This window comes from Toxorhynchites rutilus, chromosome 2 (assembly GCF_029784135.1).
Source record: "Toxorhynchites rutilus septentrionalis strain SRP chromosome 2, ASM2978413v1, whole genome shotgun sequence".
In the NCBI taxonomy this organism is placed as follows: Eukaryota; Metazoa; Arthropoda; class Insecta; order Diptera; family Culicidae; genus Toxorhynchites; species Toxorhynchites rutilus.
Genome location: NC_073745.1, coordinates 169,525,604 through 169,541,038, shown reverse-complemented (window position 1 = coordinate 169,541,038; position 15,435 = coordinate 169,525,604). Strand labels below are relative to the sequence as shown.

General features: G+C 44.4%; 3 protein-coding genes across 3 annotated transcripts; 2 read left to right on the top strand and 1 right to left on the bottom strand.

The window, feature by feature from the left end:
- Positions 1-263: 263 nt before the first annotated feature.
- Positions 264-5,235, top strand: LOC129766365 (uncharacterized). Its single transcript, XM_055766888.1, has 5 exons — positions 264-1,343; positions 1,400-2,249; positions 2,303-3,695; positions 3,756-3,873; positions 4,885-5,235. The coding sequence occupies exons 1-5, from the start codon at positions 264-266 to the stop codon at positions 5,233-5,235; spliced, it is 3,792 nt and encodes a 1,263-aa protein (XP_055622863.1).
- Positions 5,236-10,726: 5,491 nt separating this feature from the next.
- On the bottom strand, positions 10,727-11,569 carry LOC129766364 (uncharacterized). Its single transcript, XM_055766887.1, has one exon. The coding sequence runs from the start codon at positions 11,567-11,569 to the stop codon at positions 10,727-10,729; it is 843 nt and encodes a 280-aa protein (XP_055622862.1).
- A 1,935-nt stretch (positions 11,570-13,504) lies between these two features.
- Positions 13,505-15,020, top strand: LOC129766363 (jerky protein homolog-like). Its single transcript, XM_055766886.1, has 3 exons — positions 13,505-13,693; positions 13,756-14,603; positions 14,753-15,020. Exons 1-3 carry the CDS (start codon positions 13,505-13,507, stop codon positions 15,018-15,020), a joined length of 1,305 nt encoding a protein of 434 aa, XP_055622861.1.
- Positions 15,021-15,435: the final 415 nt, after the last annotated feature.

Genomic DNA, 15,435 nt, shown 5'->3' with positions numbered 1-15,435 from the left:
CGAAGTTAGTTTACGGAAAACTACATAGCATACCTCTCCTCTTCTCCCAACCCTTGGTCCTGTCGGAGCGTGAAGATCATTATTTCTTGTGACGATCAAGGATTCAATGTTGCGCTGTTGCATACCATAATTATTTTGGTGCACACGTTTACGTTTTAAGGTAAACTACACTGGTATATGCCTAGCGGAGCTAGGACTTCGATCGATTACTACCAACACATTTCATCCCTTTTCACTAACGGTACCGATAACGTGAGATCAACATGCCGCCAATGATAACCGCTGCCAAGAAGGCTCCTTCGCTGAAGCTGCTCATAGTGAGGTTGAACGATGTCCAGGCTTCCTTCAACGACATCTGGCGTTTCGTGGAGGACTATGAGGAAACGTCAACGGTTACGGATGTTGACATCCGTTTAGAGAAAATTGATGAACTGTGGGAGAAGTTTTGTGACACTTTAGTTGAGATTAGGGCACATGAGGATTATCTCGCGGATGAGGAATCATACGATAAGGAACGACAGGAGTTCAGTGATAGATATTATCGAGCCAAATCATTCCTCGTAGACAAATCCAAAAGGTTGCAGGGTCCATTGGTACTAGAGCAGTCCGTCCGAACAAACGAGTCAGTTGTTTTTGGTGCTGATCGTGTGCGTCTTCCTCAAATAAGTCTACCGTCGTTCAATGGGGATATAGATGAGTGGCTGAGTTTCCGTGACCTCTTCACTTCGCTCATCCATTATAAAACTGAGTTGCCAGCAGTGGAAAAGTTCCACTACCTCAAGGGATGTCTTCAGGGGGAACCGAAGAGCCTGATAGACCCGCTGAAAATTACGACGGCCAACTATCAGATCGCCTGGGAAATGTTGTTGAAGCGGTTTGACAATAGTAAACAGTTGCGGAAGCGTCAAGTTCAAGCACTGTTTCATCTTCCAACATTGACTAGGGAATCGGTCAGCGAACTTCACACACTACTAGAGGGATTCGAGAGGGTCGTGAAAAATTTGGATCAAGTGGTAGAACCAGAGGACTACAAAGATCTATTGCTGGTTCATATACTCACAGCACGACTCGACCCAGTAACACGTAGGGGCTGGGAGGAATTCTCGTCGACTAAGGAACAAGACACGCTGTCTGATTTAACGGATTTCATTCGGCGGCGTGTTCAAGTACTCGAATCTCTTCCCAGTAAATCGGTGGATTCCAGAGGACCACAACAGTATTCGAAACTAAGACCGGCGTCTACAAAGGCAAGTTACAGCAGCGTGCAAGGTTCCGAAGCACGTTGTGTGGCATGTAAAGGAGATCATCCGTTGTATCAGTGTCCAGTGTTTCAACGTCAAGAGGTAGCGGAAAGAGACGCATTATTGAGAACCCATTCGCTCTGCCGCAATTGCTTCAGGGTAGGACATCAGGCGAAGGATTGCAAATCAAGGTTTTCCTGTCGGACTTGCAAGGGTCGTTGGTCTGCTTCAAGATCGATAGAGAAGGTTCCACGAAAGTTACGGTGGTCGCAAGGGGCAACCATCAGCAACATAGCAAGGAAACAAGGTCATCGGCATCAAGTTCAACACAAACAGCAAACGTGTCAACTAAAGCGGTTTGTTCTGCGCAGCAGTACTCATCCCAGGTGTTACTGGCTACGGCTGTTGTCATATTGGTGGATGATAGCGGTCAGAGGTTCCCCGCCCGAGCATTATTGGACTCAGGGTCCGAAAGTAATTTTGTTTCCGAACGGTTGAGTCAGCGGATGAATGTCAACCGAGAAAGGGTGGACATATCGGTTCTTGGAATAGGACAAGCAGCGACTCAAGTCAAACACCGAATTCGAGCGATGGTACAGTCACGAGTTTCTGAATACTGCCGAGACATGGATTTCCTAGTTTTGTCGAAAGTCACGGTGAATCTTCCGACCTTGACGGTGAATACAAAGGGGTGGTCGATTCCAAAGGGCATTGAACTGGCCGATCCTGCATTCTTCCAATCCAAGGGTGTGGATATCGTTTTGGGTATAGAAGCTTTCTTCGAATTTTTTGGAACTGGTGGAAAGATTTCGTTGGGTGAGAGACTGCCCGCACTGAATGAGTCAGTCTTCGGCTGGGTAGTATGTGGAGGCTTGTCGGTACCAAGTCAATCCATTCAGGTCAACTGCAACATATCCGCTTCGGGAAGTTTGGAGTCCTTGATTGCTAGATTTTGGGAATGTGAAGAGATTGGATCAACAAATCATTATTCACCGGAGGAAGTTCAATGTGAGGAACATTTTAAGCAAACGGTAAAGCGTGAAATGGAGGTCGATATACAGTGGCTTTGCCCAAGGACGATGGCGTTCTGAGCAGACTAGGGAAATCCGAGGAAATCGCACTACGTCGACTTCAGGGAACGGAAAGAAGATTATCACGCGATTCCAACTTACGGGATCAGTATTTGGCTTTCATGCAGGAATATCTTCGACTCGGTCATATGCGTAAGGTTGAAAAAGTTTCTGGTGAGGTTCAACGGTGTTATTTGCCTCATCACCCGGTAGTCAAGGAAGCCAGTACTACCACAAAACTACGGGTGGTCTTCGATGCTTCGTGTAAAACCTCAACAGGAGTATCGTTGAATGATGGATTGCTGGTGGGGCCAGTGATCCAAGAAGACTTACGATCGATCATCATTCGGTGCCGCACGAAACAGATCATGCTCGTTGCCGATGTGGAAAAGATGTTCCGGCAAATCAACGTCTGTCCAAAGGATAAATCCCTGCAATCTATTTTGTGGCATTTTTCTCCCGACGATGAGCCGGAGACCTACGAGTTGGGCACAGTAACGTACGGTACTAAGCCAGCACCATTTCTCGCTACTCGTACTCTCAAGCAGTTAGCCATGGATGAAGGCAGTCGTTTTCCATTAGCAGCAAGGGCGGTGTGCGAGGATGTATACATGGACGACATCATCACCGGTACAGATGAAGTAGTGTCAGCAATCGAGCTGAGGATTCAACTCGACAATATGATGAATTCCGGTGGCTTTCACCTCCGGAAGTGGGCGTCAAATCATCCGATGGTTTTGGAGGGAATCGCAGAAGATTCCTTAGCGATTCGAGACGTGGAGCCCGATCCGTCAGTGAAGACACTTGGCCTAACATGGATGACGAACACCGACACTTTCAGGTTCCAGTTCAACATTCCGATACTGGACACCAGCACAGGACTTTCCAAGCGAAAAATTCTATCAGTCATTGCCACGCTTTTCGACCCTCTTGGTCTCTTGGGTGCTGTCATAACCAGAGCCAAGATTATAATGCAATTATTGTGGATGTTAAAGGATGAGAACGACGAAAATTTGAACTGGGATCACCCAGTCCCTTCGACGGTGGGTGAGACCTGGCGATGTTATCACCGACAACTACCGCTATTGAACGAAATACGCATTGAACGCTGCGTGATCATACCCGATGCGATCCTCGTCGAGATACATTGTTTCTCAGATGCGTCCGAGAAGGCATATGGAGCATGTGTCTACATAAAGAGCATGGATTCGAGTGGAACTATTAGGGTCAGATTACTGTCGTCCAAATCAAGGATAGCTCCGATGAAAACCCAATCCATCCCGAGATTAGAGCTTTGTGGGGCACTTCTTGCGGTTTTACTGTACGAGAAGATTCGTGATTCGACGAGAATAGCAGCGCAAACGTTTTTCTGGACGGATTCAACGTGTGTCCTTCATTGGATAGCAGCTTCCCCATCCACTTGGAATGTTTTTGTCGCTAACAGGGTTTCGAAAATCCAAACGATATCCATTGGCTGTCAGTGGAGACACGTGTCAGGAGCTGAGAATCCTGCGGACCTCATTTCCAGGGGTATATCTCCTGAGGACATCGTTGAGAACAAGGTTTGGTGACATGGACCAGCTTGGTTGGAGAAGGGTCCCGATTATTGGCCAACATTTCCAGAGAATTCTACGGTTGAAGAAGGTGAGGAAGAGAAGCGTCGTACAGTAGTAACCAACATTGCTTCTGGAATGGTGGAATTCAACGATTGGTATTTTGGGAAGTTTGGATCGTTCATTGCATTAATCCGGTGTACAGCTTATTGGCTGAGGTTGATGAAACTGCTTCGTGAACCAAGAAATACTCGTAAGGACACGAGATTTCTTTCCGCAATCGAGTTGAAAGAGGCAGAAAGGCTGCTAATTTCAAGGGTGCAACAGGAATGTTTTCATCTAGAATGGATTTCATTGTCTAAAGGGTTCCCCGAAAATCTCCGCTTCGATGGTACAACCCATATATATCCGAGGACGGGTTGATAAGAGATGGAGGACGACTGAAGCATTCAGCGGAATCCGAAGAAACGAAGCACCCAGTTGTTTTGCCAGCTAGGCATCATTTTACGCGAATCATTATAAGGTACTACCACGAGAAGCTGCTTCATGCAGGACCGCAACTACTATTAGGAGCTATAAGACTCCGCTATTGGCCATTGGGCGGAAGGAATCTCGCTCGCTACATTGTGCATCACTGCCAGAGGTGTTTCCGAGCAAAGCCGTCTGCAATACAACAATTTATGGGAGAGCTGCCATCAGCACAGGACACCGTATCTCGTCCGTTCTCACGAACGGGCGTTGACTACTTTGGACCACTTTACCTAAGGGTAGCCCCACGACGACCAGCAGTGAAGGCCTATGTAGCAATCTTCGTTTGCATGTGTACGAAGGCGGTACACTTAGAGCTTGTAAGTGACCTATCTACCGACCGATTTCTACAGGCATTACGGAGATTCATTTCAAGAAGAGGAATATGCACGGTTATTTATTCCGCCATTGCCATTGACACAGATGTCTGAGGATCCAAACGACTTAGAGCCATTGACGCCTGCCCACTTCTTGATCGGAACTTCTCTGTAGGCGATCCCGGAAGAAAATATAGAAGCAGTTCCCAGTAATCGTTTGAACAAATGGCAGTTGATTCAAAAACGTCTACAGGATTTCTGGAAGAGATGGCGCAGAGACTATTTGGCACAGCTGCAAGGGAGAATGAAGCGATGGAAACCACCTGTGTATATCGCAGTTGGCAAGCTGGTGATCATTCAGGATGACAACCAGCCCCCTATGCGTTGGAAAATGGGGAGGATTGTTGAGGTTCACCCGGGGGACGATGGAGTTGTGCGTGTTGTGACGCTCAAAACTTCTTCAGGTATAATGAAGCGTCCGGTGGAAAAACTGTGTATGTTACCAATTGAGGATCGTGATAATTAAACCCATAGCTTCGAATCCCATTGCACCCCACTCCCTTTCCTGTCGAAGAGGTTTTTTATTTCAGAAATTTCGGAAATTTCAGGGTGGGTGAGAATGTTGGAGAGTTATCATCCACCCAACACTACATCCCTGGATTGATGAAACCATAACCGCTCAGAGAACAACAGAAAAGAGCTACAACGATATGGAAACAACAGCAATACAACAACGAGAGTGCACTCGATCGAGAACGGCAGTGAGTGCCGTAAATGTGTGTGGTGTTTTGTTTTGGTTTTCGTCAAGTGGATAAAATAGGAAGAAAGGAGAGATAGATTGTAGAGTAGAAGAATAGATGTATAGTACCGTAGAATAGTCTGTTGAGTGTAGTTCGTCGATAATTCAAATTTGATTTTGCTGTAAAATAAATGTAAATAGTCCTGTAAATGAAAATATATGTTGTTTTGTGCTAATTCAAGTGCGTGGTATTTATTGAACGTTTGAATTGTGTGATTTATCGCACACCCAATACGAGTGTTCGTCCACCCACCGCCCGTTGGAATACGGCTTAATTGGAAGGATTCTGGGTGGAATTGAACAGATAGGAAATATATCTACGCATCTATCATTACGAATAACATTTCCTTTTTCTTGAGATAAATAATTGAATAATTGTGAAATATCAAGCATTGTCCAAATGCACTATGTGCCCATTTTTGATTGGTCCATTTTGTGCTCCTCAAATCGTACCGACCAAAACGGGCAACCAGAGCAGCAGCGAAATAGAATGAAGCACGATTGGAAAGGAAAAAGAAAAAATGAACGAAACATTGGTCGCAGTCTCACACATGCGTAATTCTCGAGCCAGCCAGTCAGCTTAAAAATCCCCGCCCCGCTGCCGTAACGATCATTCTTTGTGTGGACACCGACTGGACAACATCGTTGCTGGACGGGCTGGACGGCGAGGGATCGAGTGCCTTTCTCAAGGCAAGAGGGCGGAGGTGGTAGCGCTGGAGTAGAGTAATAGAGTAGAGCAGAGTTTTCAAAGGGCCTTTCTCAAGGCTAGAGACGAATGAACTGCAAAAGTTTAAAGTCTCTATAATTCAACACCTTCCTTCCTTCCGTACACCACATCGTTTCGCATCACATCACATCAACAAACCAACACAAGCAGCCATGGTTGGACATGGCAAAGGAGGAAAAGTGAAGGGAAAGGCAAAATCCCACTCGAACAGTGTTGATCTGAAGTTCCCCGCAAGGGTAGCTAGGCCGAGCGCGTTAGTACCAGTGCACCAGTCCACCTAGCCGGCGTTATATAGTTTCGGCCGCCGAAGTGATCGAGTTGGCTGGCAAAGCTGCTCGCGACGATAAGAAAGCCCGCATTCGGAACAGAACACATTCGGTTCGGTGGACATCAAGACAACAGGCAGTTGCAGCGAGTGGCGAGTGGCATACGCAATCACAAAACGGCATCAGGTAGCAGAAAAAAAAGTGCTTTGGTGGCAAATCAACAACAAGGCGGCATCAAGGGCGTTCGAAATGGTTTTTTTCAAAACCACGAGTACTAAGTTTTCTAAATTGGAACCATTCCATAAAACAAGGCGCTTTTCAGGGCCATTAAACCTTCCAAAAAAGAGTATAGGAAATACAGTTCAATGCTTTCTAAAACATTATCCAAAATAATAATAAAACACAAATAGATTTTTTCATAATTTGTTTGCCAGGATCTGATGAGTATGTGAATTTGGCAGTTGTTCTGAGCTTATTGATAGTTGAGGACTTTCCAGATTATTCAATTTTCACCAATTCTTAAATTGTTTCCAGATTGAAAGTACAGTAATTCACTATTAGTTCGACATTTAGCTAATTGGACGGACATGTAATGCGACTTATTTAGTTGGACATTTTTGTAAACATAGAGATCCAAATTATGACCCCACATTGAAAGTCGACACTGTACCACTGTCATCACAAATGTTCAATTACAGGTTAAAATCGCCTCCAATGCGACACTGAGTGGCGTTTCGGCACGTCGCATTGAATGTAATTTACTGTACAACATGTCACAAAGCTGGATGGGAAGAAATTTTCCAACTGTGAAAGCTGTGGCGAGTGGCAAACGCAATCGCTAAACAGAAAGGTTTAGCCGAACAAGATGTGGATATCGAGTGATAACAAAACAATAAACTCTTTAGATAGAAAATAATTTTGTGATCCTGAAAAGGACCCTTTTTAGCTTGCATGTGAATCCAACGAGCGAACAAATCGTAATGAATGTATTTTTTTGCCATCTCCCTTTTAATGCTCATTCGTTCGTCTCGTTGGACTCGCCCCTCTGGCTGAGTCTGCCGATTTGTCTCTATCCTGTGAGTGTGTACCGCTAGAGTATAAAACACGCGGACCCCAAAAAAATATTTTATTTTCTTTCAAACCGTAAACCCGTGTGGTTGTACGGCATCGTGGACGTAACAAAGGAGGACAAGTTAAGGGAAAGTCAAAGTCCCACTCGAACCGTGCACGTGTGCAGTTCTTCGTAGGTGTATCCGCCAATTGCTCCGCAAGGGTAGCTAGGCCGAGCGCGTTAGTACCAGTGCACCAGTCCACCTAGCCGGCGTTATATAGTTTCGGCTGCCGAAGTGAACGAGTTGGCTGGTAAAGCTGCTCGCGACGATAAGAAAAACCGAATTCAAAACAGAACACATCAAGACAACAACAGGCAGATGCAGCGAGTGGCGAGTGGCAAACGCAATCGCAAAACGGCATCAAGTAGCAGAAGAAAAAAGTTTGTTCTTTATACAAACTGCTTTGGTGGCAAATCCAGAACAAGGCGGCATCGAGGGCGTTCGAAATGGTTTTTTTCAAAACCACGAGTACTAAGTTTTCTGAATTGGAACCATTCCATAAAACAAGGCGCTTTTCAGGGCCATTAAACCTTCCAAAAAACAGTTTAGGAAATACAGTTCAATGCTTTCTAAAACAATATCCAAAATAATAATAAAACACAAATTGATTTGTTCATAATTTGTTTGCCAGGATGTGATGAGTATGTGAATTTGGCAGTTGTTCTGAGCTTATTGATTTTCACCAATTCTTAAATTGCTTCTAGATTGAAAGTACAGTAATTTACACTTATCTCGACATTTAGCTAATTGGACGGACCTGTAATGCGACATATTTAGTTGGACATTTTATTTCTTTATTTCTTTATTTCTTTTCTTTAAACCATCTGACTCACACTTGGTCTTAATGATTTTCTTAAAACTAAACGACACTACTAAATCAAAATACAATGGTCCAACAAAATAAAACAATACAAAGATTTCATCTACGAGTGAGTCGTCTGTAAAAGGTGTCCGAAGAGATATTAAAGTCAAATAAGTCGAACACATCATTGAAACGGACTGACATAAAACGAACAGGATTGTGCAACGCATAGTTCACACTGCGTCTCTCAAGATACAAAAAGTTTCTGGTACGAAGAATACGTTCAGGCGCATACATATTAATTTGCTCCAACAGTGCAGGGCAGTCGATTTCTCCGGTCAAAAGTTTGGCGACAAACATAGCCTGAGCGTTGAAACGTCTCCTTTCCAGCGTCTCCAGTCCCAAGAGTTGGCAACGAGCCTCGTACGGTGGCAAGTTTAGTGGATCCCGCCACGGAAGATTCCGGAGAGCATGTCGCACAAATTTCCGCTGAATAGACTCAATCCTACAAATCCAGTTAGTTTGAAACGGGCACCAGACAACTGCACTAAACTCCAGTGTAGATCGAACTAGCGAGCAGTATAGAGATCGAAGACAGTGTGGATCACGAAATTCACTTGTAATTTTATGAACGAATCCCAACTGCCGGTTGGCTTTAGCAATAATTTCGTTGAAGTGCAGTCGGAAACTGAGCGCATTATCAAGGGTCACTCCAAGGTCACGGATGTGGCTCACTCGCGACAGAACTTGACCAAAAATGGAGTAGTTAAACACTATTGGCTTGAGCTTCCGGTGAAACGAAATAGTGCTGCATTTCGAGATACTGAGCGACATCATATTCCTCAAGCACCATTCTTCAAAGCGGTTGACCAGATCCTGAAGCCTATGGCAATCTAGTGCGTTCCTGATTGCCATATAAATTTTCACATCATCAGCATAGAATAAGCGGCACCCAGTTGGAAGTATCAAGGATACTTCGTTGATGTATAGTGAGAACAACAATGGACCTAGGTTGCTTCCTTGAGGCACTCCCGAAGGATTAGAGAATGTCGCACTAGATCGAGCAAGCGGCCATTCCTGTTCGGCACTGGATTGATCTGCGTTAGACCATGGAAACAGAATCCATCGAGTAAGGCCGAGAAAGCAGTCGAAAAACGTGATCGTGAGCAGTCAACAGAAGGTGGAGCATTCGACGGGATATTCCACACTAAACCAGACTGATTGTAGTCGCCGAACGCAAATGCAACATCCTGTGCTTCAAGCTGAGAAATGATGGCTCCGATGGAATCAATATGCTTCTCAATACGTCTGAGATCACCTCTCTTATCGGGTGGTAAATAAATAACACCGATACTAACGACCAAACCTTCTATCCGGATTTTGACCCAAAGCTGTTCGAGAGTATCACACACTGGAGTAGGATCAATGAAACCGCCTAACATGGATGAGACGGCTATCAAAACACCACCGCCGCGTGATTTGGAGCTGTTACGTGAATTACGATCGTTACGATAAACGGTGAACGTGTTTCCAAACAGTTGCGGAGAGAAAATACGGTCGTCTAGCCAGGTCTCCGTAAGAATGATAATGTCATAATATGATTCTGATACAGCTGCGAAGAAGTCGTCGATTTTGGTGCGCAGCCCCCGAACGTTCTGATAGTAAATCAGTAGCCGGTTAGAGTCACGTGTTACATGTCGGGGGACGTTGCGTTGCTGATGCCCTTCGATGACGTGAAGTCTTACTGCGCGGTCGTGATTATTCTCCGGTGGCAGCGTGTCGTAACTGGGATTATGGGATATTTCAGGGAGTGAATAGTTGCTAATACGATGGTACTTGCCTGGAGAGGCACGGTGGAAGACCCCTTCTCCGATCCCATACACAGGACCGGGACGACTGCTGGTTACTGGTTGAAAGGACTCGACTGTGATGGGCGGATTAGGAGCTCCCATGGTGCTTGTGGCAGAATTGCGTCCCAGTATCTGGCTGCATCCCAGTGTTCGGTACGTAGGGGTAAGTTCGGGTTGTTGTGGACATTGACTGCTGCAACTAGGAGAAGTATCACGGTACGGAGATCTTGAGGAAACTGGATACTTGCCTGCCATTTCTTTTTGGAAGACCCCTTCTCCGATCCCAAACACAGGACCGGGACGGCTGCAGGTCACTGGATGGAGAGGCTCGACTGTGATGGGCAGATTAGGGGCTTCCACTGTGCGTGCGGCAAGTTTGCATCCCGGTATCTGACCTGAAGATGCGGTGCACAGTATTCCTAAAGAATGAAGCGATGGAGGTAGCGGTGATATGCCGGGTATTAAGCGTCCATCTGTACAACTGGATCTCCTTCTGATGGTTGTGGTTCCACTGGTAGAATTCGATTGATCCTGGTAATTCTGAGCTGGTTTTTTGAACGATCCTCGAATTCACGAAATATGACATTTTCCGGCCATGAGTCTCGTGACAACGCAGAGCATCTTAATTTTGAACTGATCCCAATCTTGAAAGACACGAAGTTCATTGCGCTGAGCTCCTTGCCCTTAGGAACCAGTTTTATAACTTTAGGCTCAGTGCAAGAGCCCAAATCCAAACATTCACGAACCAGAGATGCTATTTCAGCTTCAGTCGTTTGGGGGTCGAAAGCTGAGAGATAGATCCAGAGAATATCGTCTTCAAGCGGCACTGTTTTGATTTTACCGCTCATTGGCTTGGTTCCACAGGTCCTGGGCATCGTAGGGCTGGAAATAGGACTGCCGGTGTCACCGCGCCTGCGTTTAGGGGTGTTTGATTCCATAGCAGACCGTTTCGCGTTTACCCACGCTGTCGACTTGTTAGGAGCCAGTGTTTTCGCATCGACTTTTGCGGCCAAACCCTCTACAACTTGGCTAAGCTTGGCAATATCGTCCTTCAGCGAGACAATTTCCTTCGGTTCAGAACAACCGCTTGTTCCATTGTCGATCATGTTTCTGAAGCTGCTGTTTTTGAATAGTTCGGCGCAACAATTGCACATCCAAAACACATTGTTTGCATAAAGCCCCAGCTGATCCAAAAGCGGGATGTCGACTTTGGCACAAATCATGTGGAATGGTTTACCGCAGTATCCTTGACAAAAAATCCGGTCAGAGTTAGAAACAACTTTCTGGCACTGTGCACAAGCCATTGTGATGTGTAATGTTCTCTTGTCTGTGGTTTGACCAATATACAGTGGATGCAAGCTTGAGTGCAAGTTGTTTCTGCTACTAGTTAACAGATGGCGCTGTTGCCACAAAAGTGAACGATGGGACGTGTGCGATAGTTGATCGAGAGGAACAAAACAAAACAGCAAAGCACAACACTATTATCACAACAAAAGTCACTAAGCTTTATCACAAGAATTTCACTAAATTAATGTTCTCAGAGGCAACAGCCTTCACATCGAACACCGCACGCTCAATTAGATGCGGCACAACACACGTAAAACACGCAAAAATCATGCAACAAACAACTCAACGTAAACAATAACTGGCTTCGCAGAATCAAGAAGATATGACCACCAATGTGCTAGCAATCTAGACATATTTGTAAACATAGAGTTCGGGGTCCAAATTACGACCCCACATTGAAAGTCGACACTGTACCACTGTCATCACAAATGTTCAATTACAGGTTAAAATTACCTCCAATCCGACACTGAGTAGTGATAATGCGACGTGCCATTGAATGTAATTTACTGTACAATATGTCACTAGCTGGATGGGAAGAAATTTTCCAACTGTGAAAGCTGTGGCGAGTGGCAAATGCAATCGCTAAACAGAAAGGTTTAGCCGAACAAGATGGGGACATCGAGTGATAACAAAACAATAAACTCTTTAGATTGAAGATAATTTTGTGATCCTGAAAAGGACCCTTTTTAGCCTGCATGTGAATCCAACGAGCGAACAAATCGTAATGAATGTATTTATTGCCATCGCTCCCTTTTAACGCTCATTCGTTCGTCTCGTTGGACTCGCCCCTCTGGCTGAGTCTGCCGTTTTGGTTCTATCCTGTGAGTGTGTACCGCTAGAGTATAAAACACGCGGACCCCAAAAAAATATCTTATTTTCTTTCAAACCGTAAACCCGTGTGGTTGTACGGCATCGGCATCGTGGACGTAACAAAGGAGGAAAAGTTAAGGGAAAGGCAAAGTCTCACTCGAACCGTACAGGTCTCCAGTTCCCTGTTGGTCGCATTCACTGATTGCTCCGCAAGGGTAACTAGGCCGAACGGATTGGTGCCGGAGCACCAGTATACCTAAAAGCGATTATAGAGTTTCGGCCGTCGGAGTGCTCGAGTTGGCTTGCAAAGCTGCTCACGACAATCAGAAAACCCGCATCAAGAACAGAGCAGCTTCGGTTCGGCGCTCATCAAGGCAACAATTAGTTTCATTGAGTGGCAAAGTGTTTCTCCGGCACGTTAAATGTAATTTACTGAACAACATGTCACAAGCTGGATGGGAAGAAATTTTCCAACTGTGAAAACTGTGGCGAGTGGCAAACGCAATAGCTAAACAGGAAGGTTTAACCGAACAAGATAGGAATCTCGAGTGATAACAAAAACACAACACCAAAGGTTCTTTTCAGAACCATCAACATGTTCATAAAGAGTAATCAGTAAACTAATCCAATTTTCAGGTAGATATGTAGGTATTCACGTAGGAGAAGAAAAGAAAACAATATATTTAAAATATATATTTAACAAAAGCTGTCCCCTTTGTATAGTCCTACGTCACTCCGGTTATGTCCCCGACATTACCCACCCGTCTTTTTTTCCAAAAAATTAAGAAATGTCCACGTGGAGAGGGGTACAGTCGAATTTCACTCGTTGCACTAAGCTCTTAGCCCAATTTGTGAAAGACTTTCACTCGTTGGGCTGAACTGTCAAAGTCGAAAATCGATCGAGGGTCACACCGATTGTTTGTTGTTATGGGAAACGCAGAAAAGTTTTCACACCACTGACGTTTATTTCATTCGTGGTTGAGTTTCGTTCTAGGTTGGATTAATTGGTAAGTTCTTAATGAAGTTTGATATTAAAATTAGCGTAGATTTAATATACGTACATTTCGATCGCCAGGCTCAAAATGGATGGTTTGCAAGGATCCAGTACGAACGTTAACCTGAAACGGAGGAGCAATTTCCTGACGCTGGTGGAGAAGGTTCGCATAATTGAAGATTTTGAAGCAGGAGGTGGTACGCATGACTTTCTTGGGAAGAAGTACGGCGTAGGATCTTCTACGGTCACGAGAATAATCCAAAAGAAAGAACAATTCGTGAGGCGGTGGACAAGTTCAAGGAATATGGTGAAAATAATCGAAAAACATTGAAAGAGCAGACGTTCCCTTTGCTGGAAGAAGCTCTTTACATCTGGATTTTAAAGCAGCGGCAGTCCAACATTTTGTTGACAGTGGATATTCTTAAAGCAAAGGCGGAGCTGCTGTTTAAGATGTTCCAGGACCGGGGGCTCTATGCGGTGCACGGTTTTTCTGCTTCGGATGGCTGGATGCATCGTTTTAAGCAGCGGTTTGGATTGCGCGTGAAAGCCGTAACAGGAGAAAAGGCATCGGTAAACGTTGAAGCGTACCTAAATTTCAAGAAGGTTCTACAGAAGAAGATTCAGGAAATGCAGCTATCACTATCCCAAGTCTTTAATGCAGATGAATCTGCCTTGTTCATCAAGCTCCTAGCCACACGCTCTGTCGTTACCTGTGATGAGACCGTGGCAAGCGGACGGAAGCAAAACAAGACAAGGTATACGTTTATGCCTTGCTCCAACATAGATGGTTCCCTAAAGCTTCCGTTGTATTTCATTTGCACTGCTGCAAAACCACGAGGAATCAACATCGAAGAACTTCCCGTTTCATATAATCATTCCAAAAAGGCTTGGATGACCAGACTGTTGTTCCGTCAATGGTTCCACGAAGAGTTTGTCCCCGCTGTTCGAAAATTTTCGGCCGAGAGAGGATTGGAGCCAAAGGCATTGCTGGTTCTTGATAATTGCACCAGTCATTATGACGTTGACGAATCTCTACAGAGTGACGATGGACTGATTCAAGTGATCTACTTCCCACCAAATGTAACTGCTGAATGCCAGCCGATGGACCAAGCGGTCATCAATGCAATCAAGCGAAAGTATAAAAGAAAACTGATGCTCGCATTAATTCTGGAAAACGAACACTTAAGGTAAATTTCCAAATATTAAACATTATTTTTTTGTAATTAATTCCAAATATAAACACAAAACTATGCGCACGATAGTTTTTCGTCTGTGCTTTTTCAAAATTTAAATTCAAATTCTATTTGAGGTTTTATTTATGTACTTTCCTCTTTAGTTTCGAAGAACGATTGAAGAAGATTAATCTTCAACAGTGTATTTCGTGGTTGGCAACCTCTTGGGAGGAGATATCTGACAAAACTATACGTAATTCGTGGAAGAAATTGATCGATGGTTTGCCGGAGACTCGAAAGCGGCCGATGATGACTTCAAAGCGCTTGTGTCCAGGATTGACAGTTTGGCAGGAACAAAAACATCTGAGCAAGATATTGATCTGTGGATCAAAGATCAGGTGTATGATGCTGATCATAATCCAGATTGGGTAACCAGTGAAGCGTTCTCTGATGACGAGATTTTGTCATCAGTTCTCAAGAATGATCAACCTGAAATGCAAGAAGAATGGTTGGTAGACACAGAAGATGGAAGTAATTCGTTTGATACTTCCATTACTAGTACCGGAGATCCTGATTTTGGCGATGCAATGAAGTCAATTGATTGCCTAGTTCGCTATATGAAGCATGATGTTGCAGAAGTATGCCGTTTGAACGCGCTACGTTCGAAAATCACTGAAGTTGAATGGCTAAAACGAGCATGTTGAAGAACTCTACCATTTTGTTGAAAATGAATTTACGTGGTTTGTTTAATTTTGTTTGAAACGTTTAAAATAAATATTGTTTTTGTTGAATAATATTCGATTTTATTTATTTAAATGATTCATTTAAAATTTATTTTAAACCTAAA